Source organism: Thunnus albacares, chromosome 7 (assembly GCF_914725855.1).
Source record: "Thunnus albacares chromosome 7, fThuAlb1.1, whole genome shotgun sequence".
NCBI lineage: Eukaryota > Metazoa > Chordata > Actinopteri > Scombriformes > Scombridae > Thunnus > Thunnus albacares.
The window spans coordinates 12,347,252-12,359,965 of NC_058112.1; the positions used below are offsets into that span (position 1 = coordinate 12,347,252).

Here is a 12,714-nt window from a genome sequence, read left to right on the forward strand (position 1 = left end):
GTTTCAGGTCAATTTTGTCTGTCACTCCTATTTTTATCTCCTTTTTAGTTTCAGTTGATTCGCTTTTCCTTGTCTTGTTTTTTGTTTAAGATCTCAGAAACCAGCAGTAACAATGTCAGTGTGCTGCACCTTTGTTTAGCCCCCTTACTGTAGATAGTCGATTCTGCCCTGCTGGTTTAAAAATAGGCTGATTATTCAGAAGCCACTTCGGTGTTTTGTTTATCAAACCACAGCTCAAATGAAGTCACAGTTCTCATCTCATATGACATCTTACTGGAAAAGAAAGTTTCACTTCACAACCTGGTAACCCATAAACAAACACTTATGAGTCATAAAGGTATACATTTGTCAATAATAGTGTGTGCTTTCGTGTATGATGACTTAAAAGGAGAATTATGACTGCATGTGATGTGTAAGAACTGGCAAGTATATGTAATCAGTAGAGGTGAGATGCTCTGTGCAGTGTTCATGTTGGTGTTTGTTTAAAGATGAGTCACTGTGCACTAGTCAGGGTCAGGGGAAGTACTGCCAGACACACACTAGTCATCTAGTTGAAGATAGTTTATGTTGTCTCTTTCAGCATCACTGAATCATAAGTGCTGAACAAATCTTATACTCCACACTGATAGCACTCTCCCACACAGCCTGATAGTTTATTGGAGAGAGCTTACGTGAACTCACTGGTTTAAATTTGTTTACATGACAGTTAGATACAAATGTCTGTTACCTAGCGTAGATGTTACAGATTTTCAGTATTGATGCAAATTGTCCCAAGCACATAAGTAGACTGAACTGGAATTAATTATCTTTTCTCTTCACAGGCCATTCCTGTTGCTGCCGCCTCTGATGGAGTGGATGAGAGTGGCCATAGTTCACGCTGAGCATCGCAAGAGCCTATTGGTGGACAGTGATGATGTCAGACAGACTGCCAGACTTCTCCTTCCAGGACTGGACTGTGAACCAAGACAGCTGAAGTAAATGAGAACACACTGTCCTGGCCACTTAAAAGTACAAACAGTGATATGAGTGCTTATAAAAGGCAGGACACGGTGCGCTATATCTGAACATCTGTAACTGCTGGTAATTTAAAATAAGAACCTCAACAATGTCCTCAGAAGAGACCAGATTTAATTTTACTTTTCTTGACTCTGGTCACTTGCCTCTCATCAGCCATGACAAAGAACCTGTGTTCATAAGGTCATTCTAATTAGTTTAAAAGAAAAAAAAAAGAAGACGGTGCTGAATGTGTTTTTCCTTTAATCCACGAAATATATGCTTGTAATTTAAAGTTGCAGTGTGTAGAATTTAGTGGCATCTAGTGGAACGGACTTGGCAGAAATGGAATATAATATTCCACTAACAATTACACCCTGCATACAGTAGATTAATGACTCTTCAATGACTATAATGTGGTTCATTAACCTGTTCATGAAGTATACACTCATTTCTTAAGAGTGAAAACATGCTAGAAACAAACTCTTGTATCTCTCCATGTCTTATGTTTTATTTTTCTTTGTGGAGAAGAAAAGTGTTTCTTCAGACTGACAGACTGGGCCAAATAAATAGCTAGCAGCAAGAGAGCTCTCAAAAACTGATAGTGACCTGGTTATTTAGTCTCTCTCTTTCTCTGTCTGTCTGTCTCCATCAGGCCCGAGTGTTGCTTTAGCTCCTTCAAACGCCTGGATTCCAAAGCTGCCACAGACAAATTCCACCTCGACTTGGGTTTTCGGATGCTCAACTGTGGACGCACAGATCTCATTGGTCAAGCCATCGATCTGCTGGGGCCAGACGGGGTCAACAGCATGGATGACCAGGTATGGAACATCGGTCTGTTTGTGTATATGTGTGTATGTCTGCCCTGTGTTTTTAGAGAAATATTACAGCAATCTGCATAAGAAAAGACTTCCATCAATCATATTAAAGCACCACTTCATGTATTTGTTTCCCTTCTTTCATCTGTCAATGCCCCTCCTTTCTGTTGATCTCTCAGGGGATGACCCCTCTGATGTATGCCTGCGCAGCTGGAGATGAGGCCCTCGTCCAGATGTTGATAGATGCCGGGGCAAACCTTGACGTGGCGGTAAATATGCTTCAACAGTTGCAGCTGATGAACAGATTTGTTTAAACGTTGCACATAAAGTATACTTCTACATCTACCCACAGTGGATGCAGTACATCACTTTTAAACCATTTAAGTTCAAAGAGGCTGGGATGAGTATATTTTTTAATGTTTTCTTGAGTGCGATCTCGTTGTGTAACACTGATTTCCTCTGTGCTGTCAGGTTCCACCATGCTCCCCAAAGCACCCCTCTGTGCATCCCGATAGTCGACACTGGGCAGCCCTCACCTTCGCTGTGCTGCATGGACACATCTCTGTAGTGCAGGTTGGAAACACATACAAACATATGTAGTAGCCGCCAGATGTAGCTAGTACAGAAAGCCCTCGATAGATATGCTGCATGCCTGTTCTAAGTTTTCCTCAAGGGCAAAATATCTTGCTGTATATCCACAATGAATGCTGGTTGTTCTACATAGTCCCAAGTTAACTGTAGATCTGATGCAAACCTTTCTAAAGTGGATTGACAAATGTGAGGTCAGAGGCCAGGCCATAAATGAGTCACAGGATGTCAAACATTGCTTAATATAACAGATGTGGTGTGTCTCTCCAGCTCCTGTTGGATGCAGGGGCCAACGTGGAGGGGGCCGCAGTCCGCAATGGGCAGGAAAGCACGGCAGACACTCCATTGCAGCTGGCTTCAGCAGCAGGTGGGCCAACACACACGCACACACACACAACAAAAAAAAAACCCACACGACAAAAGGCATAGCTAATGCTAGAGAATTGTCTGACTTACAGTAGGTCTATGCTCTGACTTGATTTATGGTAGCTGAATTACTACTTTTAAATTATGTAAGCAGAGGTTGTTGGAGGGTCAAGCAAGAGAGGAGGTGAATGAACAAGAGCCGCTGTAGTAACTTTGAGTACAAAATAATCATAATTGTCACAATTATCAGTCACAAATGCATTCATGAGCTATTCTTCCAAAAGAGCACCAAGAGCAGCACAGGATTGGGTTGTAAATGGCAAACTAGATGGAGGACTGAGGAAATGAGAGGGTGAATGAAGGCATGGTGAGAGGAGAGGAGTGCCGTCTGTGGTTGTTTAGAACTCTTGGGCAGCATTCCTCTGCGGGATCATCCGAAAGCCACACATAGCTGTAGTGAAAGAGACACATGCTCTACATAGCAGCAATGACAGTGTGTAAATAGTGCCTAATATGAATGCCTTTGCTTGTGTGAAACTGCAAAATAAAGTATGATAAAACTTCATTGGTCCCTGTGGTCAAATTCCATCATTGCAGCAGTAAGTGTAATAAAGCAAGAAAGAAGATATCCTGAGTATAATGCAATGTATTACAAAATAAGCAATAAAAACACTAAAAGCAGTGAAAATGAAGTGATAAAATGTTAATAGTTGTAGGGTGATAAAAGAACAAATGAGAATTCAAAAAGATGTCCAGTGGGAAAAATACACAAGGAGAATTGGTCATTAACAAGCATGGCTGTGGATACAATGAAGATATTTTATGATTAATACATATAAAATGTCCCATGACATCAAATGTAAGGCTGTTTAAGAGCTGTATCTGTATGTAATTGACTGTTTATGTGTCTCCCAGGCAACTATGAGATGGTGAGTTTGCTCCTGGCACGAGGTGCTGACCCCTTATCAAAGACCCACGATGGAAATGCCCTTACATCATCCCTATATGAAGACATGAACTGCTTCAGTCATGCTGCAGCACATGGACACAGGTATGCGTCAATCACTCTGACCTGAAAAGCACTGAAAACAGCACAACAGATGGTGCTGGAGCACTCTGACAAACTGCCTGCTAAGCGAAGAAAGTCTACATTTGAGCTTTGAGGGGAGATTCCTCCCTTTGAATGACCTAGAAAGTATCAGAGTATGAAAAGCTTGGTCAGGATTTCCTTCCATTATAGAGTCCATCTATCTCTTAACACTAACTTGTAGCATAAACCTCTCCACCTGTTCACTCTGTGTATGTGTGAACACAATATAGACTCAACACTTCACATTCCACAGTGAGGGTGACAGAGAGGAGCATACAGGGTCGCAAAAATGGATGAATATGTTGCAATTTGAGCTCCTAGAAATGTTTTCATGCCTTCTTTCTGTCTTTCTCTCCCTCCTTCCATGTCCTCTTCCTTCCATTTATCTTGTCAGGAACGTGCTGAGAAAGCTCCTGACTCAGCCCCAGCAAGTCAAAGAGGATGTCCTGTCTCTGGAGGAGATCTTAGCTGAGGGGGTGGAGGGTGAGGAGGCTGGGATCTGCCCTTTCCTCCCTCTCTCCCCCATTTCTAACCCTTCCTCTGGCCCTGGGGCCCTGCCCGAGGGGGGCATACCCAGGCTCTGCAAGGCCAGGATGAAGGCTCTGCAAGAGGCCAGTTACTACAGCGCAGAACATGGCTACCTGGACGTCACCATGGAGCTACGAGCTATGGGTACCTATCAGACTTTTTTACTATAGACACTTTTTACTATAGGGTTTTTTTTTTAGTTTTTACTGTTTTTTTCTACATAATATTTCTTTTTCCACCTTCATAGTACTAACTAAAGCATAAATCCCTTCTTTCTAACCAGGTGTACCATGGAAACTGCACGTGTGGCTTGAATCTCTGCGTTGTGCCCAGCAGCAGTCGAGGGCAGGAGTCACTCTCTCCCTCCTCAGAGAGTTCACCACCATCAGAGAAGAGGACTACTGTGAGGAGTTGGTCACCATAGGCCTGCCCCTTATGTTCAGTATCTTGCGTACCACCAAGGTACACATTTAACTCAATCTTTCACGTGTCTGTCTATTTTCCTCTTCATATTTTCAGCATAAAATGTGAAAGCAAGGAAGTAGTTTTGTTGTGATATAATGCCCTCCTCCCTGTTCTTTCATTTCTCCCAGAATGATGCCATTGTACAGCAGTTGGGGACTATTTTTAGTCACTGTTTTGGCCCAGCACCCCTTCCAGTTGTCCCTGAGATGAGGGCAACTCTCTCAGCACAGTTGGGTGAGGACTCAATTATTCTTCTGTGTATATACAGTTATTTTCACTACTGACTAATCTGCCAATTATTTTCTTAATTCTTCCTGAAAAATGCCCATCACAGTTACCGAAAACCCAAAGTGATATCATCAAATTGTGTGACAACTGACCATGATCACTTTACAATCACATAGGACAAATATGAATCCTCACACTTGAGAAGCTGGAACTGGAATGTTTTGCATTCTTGCTTGAAAAATGGCTTAAATGATGTATAATTTTAGTCTTTCTGACTAATCAATTGATTATCTAATTGTGGCCAGGTGTTCAGACTGATTTCCTTGTTACAAGGAATCTGTTTAACAAAAGTTGTAAGAATGTGTTGTGTTTTCCTACAGACCCTCACTTTCTGAATAACCAGGAGATGTCAGATGTGACATTTGTGGTGGAAGGGAAACCGTTCTACGGCCACAGAGTCCTGCTGATTACAGCTTCTGACAGGTGAGATATGTTCCACTAGACAGAAGAGATAATGATACTGTACATTAACCTACTTAGATACAGTTGTCATTTAAAAAATATTTTCTTAAAGGGTTTTGACAAAGAAATTTGTTTTCCTGTAGATTCAAGTCTTTACTGGCAAATTCTGGATCAGATGGAAGCCCCAACAAGGAGATTGAGATCAGTGATGTCAAGTACAACATTTTTCAGGTAACAAATATATTAATTGCCTGATTTTGAAAAATACTTCCCTAAATAGTCCGTCATTTAGTCGGTCACAGTGAATCGAGATTGATAGAAAAAACTGGAGTCACACCTATTGTGTATAACAAAACCTACTACTGTACTGACCGTATCACCTCTCTGCAGATGATGATGTCATACCTGTACTGTGGAGGAACGGAGTCACTGAAAACTAATGTGTCTGACCTGTTGGAGGTGAGAATCATTAAATAGGTAGTTGTGTGAAACATTTTACACCTTCCAGGGGATATGAGGGGATATGATATATACACGTTCTCATGATAGAATTATCACATCTCAACTCTGTTGACAGTATAATTTACATGCTTCAGTAATACTATAACACCATTAACATTATCAGGGGAAATAATGTTGTTGGAACAGTAAAGTGCATGTTTTGAATTGGAATCAAATGAATGAACGTGGGACAAGTGTGTTAACCTGATGCGCCTGATGGTTTGTTACACACACGCATCTGAGAAGTCGTCCTTGGAAACTGTTTGGAAAAGGGCGGGCACTTTCAAAAAATACTTGGCAGGTGATTGGATGAACCATCTGTCTATCACCATTCATCACTGTCTTACCTTGCGAGGCAGCTGGATTCACAAGATCATGCGAGAATCCTCATAGGACACTGATTGGTCCAAACCACCGGTGGTTTGGACACAAGCGCATAACTTGAAACCTGACAAGATGGGTTGTCGCATGCCATGATCTCGCGAACCCAGCTGCCTCACAGGGGGTAACAAGTGTGTACACTGTACACACAACAAACGACAGCAACTTCCTGCCCAGCCTTTAGCCTAGCAATAGTGTTGTTGTGCATGCACAGCAACGGTATTATTTGCAGGTTAAAGTTGATAAAATAAGTAAAAATAAAACTGATTTAATGTGTGAAGAATTGTTTACATTTTCACGTCCAGCTTCGTGGTTTACATGATTTGGCTAAACTGTGGACTTCTCTATCAGTGTCAATGCGTCCCCTTTCAGCAAAAATAATCCTAATAAAAATAATGGCCAAAACAAACAGAATTTTCCTTCACTGCTGTATCCGAGTCTTGGCCTTCTTCATGTTATGAAATATAAGCCAGAGTGTTTCTCCAGTGTTAACACTTGCTTGTGTTTTCTCCTGCAGTTGTTGTCAGCTGCTAGTCTGTTCCAGCTGGGGGCGTTACAAAGACACTGTGAACTTATCTGTTCTCAGCACATCAACCTGGATAATGCAGTCAGCATCTACAAGACAGCTAAGGTAACACATTGAGAAGCCTGGTTCAAATGGTACAATTATGTAGGCTTTATTCTATAGCAGAGCTTTGCGCTATATGCCAGTGTAACTAAGGTAACTCACCTGTGGTGAATGCACAAAAGTATGTTACATGATGAGGTGGACTGCATTCTACACTTAATAGCAGTTTTTTTTTTTTAATACGGCAAAAACATATGACCATAAATTGTCTTCTCTTATCACAGGTCCATGGTTCGGTGGAGCTGAGCTCATTCTGTGAAGGCTACTTCTTGCAGCAGATGCCTGCTCTGCTGGAGAGAGAGGGTTTCAGGAGCCTGCTGTTGGGACCCCCTGCGGTCCGACAAGGGAGCAACTCCACTTCTACGCTGGTCCACAGCCGGGGAGACTCACCTCTGGTGGAGCTAGAGGCCACCCTAGCACAACGACTACGCTCTCACTACGTCTCCTCCCGAGTCTGAGGACAACAGGACAGATGCTGAGGAGAGAGGACAGAAATAAGTGGAAGAATGTGGCAGTTTGAGCAGAAGTTTCATGTTATCATTGATACAGGATCAGATATCTAGCAGTTGTCTAAATGGTTGGGGAACAGATGTTTTCGTAGTAAAATCTGATCCTATCTTTGATAACTAGCAACTTCCACAGTGCTTTGACACTGGGACACAGATCAGCGAGTTATTTGGCAGCAGTTAGACTTTATTCTGTGAACAATTCAGTGCTCCATATTTTGTGCCGAGCACTCAGTCTTGACATTACTGCAGTGTACAGCATGTTTATGAAGAAGAAAATTGGACAATGTGATGCTTCTTCTCCAAAGCTCAGGAAGCTTAAATGGAGAAGCAACAGATGGATGCAACAGGTGGGAGCTCTGAATTGTAAAACACTGCTGCCCTCTAATGGACAAAACTGGCAAAGAAATAATTGCCTTGGAAGATTGGGATCAATGGCACCCTCCTGGTTCTGACTGAAGCTATTATGCAAACTGACAATAGACTGAAGCATCTATTCAAGAATCACGTGAGGCGGCCATGCTGGACTTTTGGCTTTGTTCCATTCCAACTAATGATGCAGAGTGGGAAGAAGGAGGTAGACTCGGTGCCTCCAACCAATGTACCTTCTATGTAACTGTATGTTTTTATTTTCTATTTTTTAAAAAGTATGACCAGAGAAACAAAACACTTACTGAAGAGTGGGATGGACATTTTCTATTTAATGAGAAGAAAAAGATGTGAGAGTATTTAACAGGGTGTTCCCTTTTTATTTTGTTTTTAATCCAAGCAAATTATTAATATTATTATTTCAAATTTGCTTTGTGTACAGGTAGCTGTTGTTTCTACAACACAAGTACACTCCTAACAGTTAATTAAGCTTATGTATGCTGAGGTTGAATGCTTCTACACAGGTACAACAGCAGGATTCAACATGGGATTCTGACTAAAAGTCTGTTTTATTGCTGAATATTGTAATAAATATACAAACCTGGTAAACAAGCCCTTTCTTTTTTTTTTTTAATGGCACAAACTACCCCAAGCAATTTAACTGCCATCTGTTTGTGTGGGTTGGTATAGACTTACCTGAAATGCAGGACGACAAATCAGACTTGCAAATGCACAAACCTACAAACATGAAAGTCATCACGTGTAATAAAGAAGAAAATTAAAATGAGGAAAAGTAAAATAATGGTAGGCAAGATTATAATTACACTACATTAATAGTAAATTTGCACTTATTATTCTTTAAGTATTTACAAATCCCTTACCATATGGCTGTTATGCATGATAAAACACAAGTATTTCCTTTGGGTCTGCACTTACCCTTACATGTACAAGCACAGAGAACAAAAACAAACACACCATAACTGAATGAGTTTATTTGTTTCAGCACTGAAGATGCTCACAGTTATGTTATATGGGGATTACATCAGTCAGTTTTGTTCCTGCTCTGTCAAAAAGACCGCTCTGGGCCTCAGAATCATCAGATGTCCTTAGTGCTGCTAGCTTCCCATTGTAGAAAACAGAAAGGAGGGTGAACAATAGGGTATTGCTTTGTGTTTGTAGTACTGCCTCCCTGTGCCTCTTCTACCTACAGGTAGAGACAGCCCAGACCTCCGAGCCTTCCACAGAGAGGTACAGAGTAAAGGAAGCATTGTTCAAAAACTTTGTGCACAAGATAAGAGGAGGAGGAAGGGAAAGATCAGCGGGAGCAAGGGGACAATAAAAAAAAAAAAAAAAAGAAGGCCAGAAATAAAAGCAGAGAGGGCGAAAAGTTAGGGACAGAGGGGGAATTTAAACGTTAAAAGGTAGTTTTGTGGAGAGAGAGAGAATCGATGAAGGCTGAGAGAAGGAGTGAGTTTGGCATGGAACATTAACACTAAAGCCATGCAAAGAAAAGCTCATGTTTGACATGCACACAGCAATACAAGCTAAAAGCATAGAGCAGGAATCCCCAGCATGGTTGAGAAGACAATCAACCCCCACGGTTTGTCTGTCTATTTACAACGAGAAGAAGTAGATTGGGATCTGTGGTGTCCTTCTCCTCAGGCCTGGCCTACACGCACAATAATATGAAACTGACAAATATCAATAGAAGAGCATATTCCCTCTCCAAAAAGAGGCTAAGTCTACATTCTTAAATGACTGGTAAATAATTTTTTTCAAGAGTTCCCACAAGTTCTCTTTCCCTCATCAGTGAGGTCAGGGAAAAGAGAGTTTGTGACTTGTCAATGTTCACATAATTCTGTTAAAGTCAGACCAAAACAAAAGAGAAAAAAAGTTCATTTTTTCTTCAAATGTTGCCCCATTTACAAACACACAAGAGGGTAATAAATAACATTCAACTGACCTAACAGCTTTGTTCATATAAATAGCCAAGTTATAATAAATTAGGAAATGAAACAGTGAGATGAACAAACATTAATAAATAAGGACAAAAATACAAAAATATCCACAATTGCATTTATCACGTCATAATTTTTTTTTTTTTTTGTTCCTCTACTCCTACTGCTGGTAAGTGAGACTAAGAGAGAGGTATAGATGGAAAACCAAAGACAAAGTGCTGCAGATAACAGGAAACAGGAATGTTTGGATCATTATTAGGTCAATCAAACAAAGACATAAATGATCATGTAACAAAAATACACAGAGGAATTTGAAAGAACATTATGTGGCAGGCGCAGGTTTACCAACCTGTCCCTATGGTATCTAAACATAGTGTCACAACTAGACATTTCATTTTTTTTTTACATAAGAAATGATATCAGTCTGTACAACAGAATAGATCATTCATTTTAAATCCCCACATACCCACCCGCGTCCCTCCCCCCAACCCGATACTATCATATCATCTCCCTCACTGCCCCCCTGCCCTGTTCTGCTCACACCCCGCTCCTCTCTGAAATCACAATTCCAGTCCGTTTGCAGCAATAGTATTAAGTCTAATAAAGTCAGTTAGTATTTTAAACCCAGTTCTTCTCAAAGAAAGTATATTAAAAAGCAAACAATACAATCCAGCAAGCATCCGCGTCAGCTGTTTGGGCTTTCCACAAAACTCCTCCCCCTTCTCTCCTCCTCTGAATCAGTCAGTGTATCTGCATGTCTTCTTTTTGTTGTTGTTGTTGTTGTTGTTGTTGTTGTTCATGTTCTTGTTAATACATCCCAGAGTTTTCTGTGCATACTGGACCTGTGCGTGTATGCATGTATATGTTTTGTGAATGTAGTGTCTTTTTGCAAAAATGCTTATTTTCCAATTCATGAAAGCTCCTTGAGCTCAAAGAGAGGAAAAGGGGGCAGGTTGGGAGGCTGGGGGGGGGGTTGTGCGCGTGTGCGTTCTTGTTTCATTGGTATGTGTGTGGATGAGTTGTGCACATGTGTGTGTTTTTGTGTGTCTAAGATGGGGAACACTAAAGGTATTTTCATCTACTTCTACTGATGGCTGCCAGAGGTGGAGAAGGGGCGCAGAGGGAGATGAAGGTAGAAGTCTGCATGAAGGGTCTGTTTCCATGGTAACTCCCCCACCCCTCAGCACACCTCTAAAAGCAGTCCTCCGTCAACAAATGTCCGTCTCTCTCGGCGCGCTCGGGGGGTGGGCGGTGGGGGTGGAGGGGTGGTTCGAGGGAGGGCGAACGGAGCAGGGAGCAGGAGGAGGAACTTAATAGGTTTTCTGGATAATTCCTGGTATCAGAAACAAGTCAGGTCATCACACAGTTTAGCAGCAAGGGAGCAAAAAAACAGAGCAAGGGCCACAGGCGATTAGATGGTTGGGGTAGAAGGGTGGATGGTGATGGTGGACACTGAGGGGTAATGAAAAGGAGTGGAGTGGAAGGAAAGGAGTGTGCGTTTGTCATGTAGGTGCAGTATGCTGTTTGTAAAATATCACATTGATTCTCTCAATATATTTCTATCTATATAAAGTCATTTTATACAAAAAATGTTCATAAATGAATATGTACATCTAGCTATGTACAGATAGAGTATTCTCTCTGTGCCACTGGTTTATAGTGATACTGGGATGGGTTTTAGCACTGGCTCAACTACAGAGCGTCTCAGTCTAAGACTCCTCTTGTGTCCCCAAAGATGCCACCGACAACTTGGCTCTGTCGTGGCCCGCAGTGGGGCATTTGGTGTCATTATTTTCTGGCTCGTGCCTCCGGACGTGCATGGGCGAGGGGCAGTGCTTGGAGGGCGTGCCAGAGGGGTAGGGCACCTGTCCGTTCTTCTCGTCTGAAAAAAGTTGTTTAATTACGTCAAAGAAGTTACTCAATGGGCTGCCTAGGTACACAGACGGGAAGAAAAGAGAACAAAAAAAGGGGGAAAGAGAGAAGAAAGAGAACAAACAATCTAATGAACAATGGGGTTCACAGGATAGAGACGCAGCTACAGGTAAAGACAGAGCAAGCGGAGGCGAGGAGGAGGAGGAGGAGGAGGAAAGACAGACACAGCCAGGATGAAAACTGCTGGGGCAGCCATGTCAGGACTACGTCATGTGTGAGCACCCATGCATATGTCACAGCACAGCCAATGAAAACACACGAGTGCAAGTAGCCATTCAATCTTAAACTAGAAATGACAGCAAATAGTGTTAGTGTAGACTCATTTGGGATCATCAGTGGCTTGGTAGCAGGTGATAGCAGCGGACGATAAAAAGATAACCACTGTCATGAGATGATACGGTAAATTTCTTGAACATATTAACTGTGTGCTTCAGAAAGACTAAACATAATGTGTCATCTGTGAGAGTTGGTGCCCAAGCAGGTCTGGCCAGCCAGAAGCAGGGCACATGATGGGGAAGGAAGACAATGAGAAAAGCTTAGAGTTCCAAAATAAGGTTGCCCTTGGAGGATAATAAAGGATCAGTGTCTCCACTCTATTTGCCAAACCTAATTGTTTGAGATTTTTCACAGACGTCATAAAAGCACTAAAAGGCAGCGTGAACCTCGGCAAAAGCTCTGCTGGTGGAGGCTGTCCATCCCGTGGCTATTGCACCAAGTGAAACGAATGTAACACCGTGATGTTTGGACTTAAGTCTGCCTAGAGCAGAGAGACAACCTTTGATCAAGATGTTTCTTCACTTGAGTTCAGTTTTACACTTCAGCTGAGTATCAAACCAGGCCAAAGACATCAAACACACCGTGAAGCTGCACCATCACTGTGTCACTCTTTGAGGTGAAATAA

At 41.9% G+C, this 12,714-nt stretch overlaps 2 protein-coding genes across 4 annotated transcripts in view; one reads left to right on the plus strand and one right to left on the minus strand.

Annotated features, from left to right (window-relative positions):
* Positions 1-8,528, plus strand: part of abtb2b (ankyrin repeat and BTB (POZ) domain containing 2b) — a 46,206-nt gene extending 37,678 nt beyond the window's left edge. The window contains exons 4-17 of the mRNA XM_044357222.1: positions 822-974; positions 1,649-1,814; positions 1,991-2,080; positions 2,283-2,384; positions 2,670-2,766; positions 3,681-3,816; positions 4,250-4,527; positions 4,667-4,845; positions 4,977-5,082; positions 5,457-5,559; positions 5,682-5,769; positions 5,929-5,997; positions 6,938-7,051; positions 7,273-8,528. Of these exons, the coding sequence (XP_044213157.1) occupies positions 822-974; positions 1,649-1,814; positions 1,991-2,080; positions 2,283-2,384; positions 2,670-2,766; positions 3,681-3,816; positions 4,250-4,527; positions 4,667-4,845; positions 4,977-5,082; positions 5,457-5,559; positions 5,682-5,769; positions 5,929-5,997; positions 6,938-7,051; positions 7,273-7,506 (1,915 nt within the window). The 3' untranslated portion in view covers positions 7,507-8,528. The remainder of the gene's footprint in view (positions 1-821; positions 975-1,648; positions 1,815-1,990; positions 2,081-2,282; positions 2,385-2,669; positions 2,767-3,680; positions 3,817-4,249; positions 4,528-4,666; positions 4,846-4,976; positions 5,083-5,456; positions 5,560-5,681; positions 5,770-5,928; positions 5,998-6,937; positions 7,052-7,272) is intronic.
* Positions 8,529-10,412: 1,884 nt separating this feature from the next.
* brsk2a (BR serine/threonine kinase 2a) overlaps positions 10,413-12,714 on the minus strand; it is a 173,400-nt gene continuing 171,098 nt past the window's right edge. For all 3 annotated transcript variants that reach the window (XM_044357351.1, XM_044357352.1, XM_044357353.1), the window contains one exon: positions 10,413-11,763. In XM_044357351.1, coding sequence (XP_044213286.1) covers positions 11,591-11,763 — 173 coding nt within the window. In that variant the 3' untranslated portion in view covers positions 10,413-11,590. The remainder of the gene's footprint in view (positions 11,764-12,714) is intronic.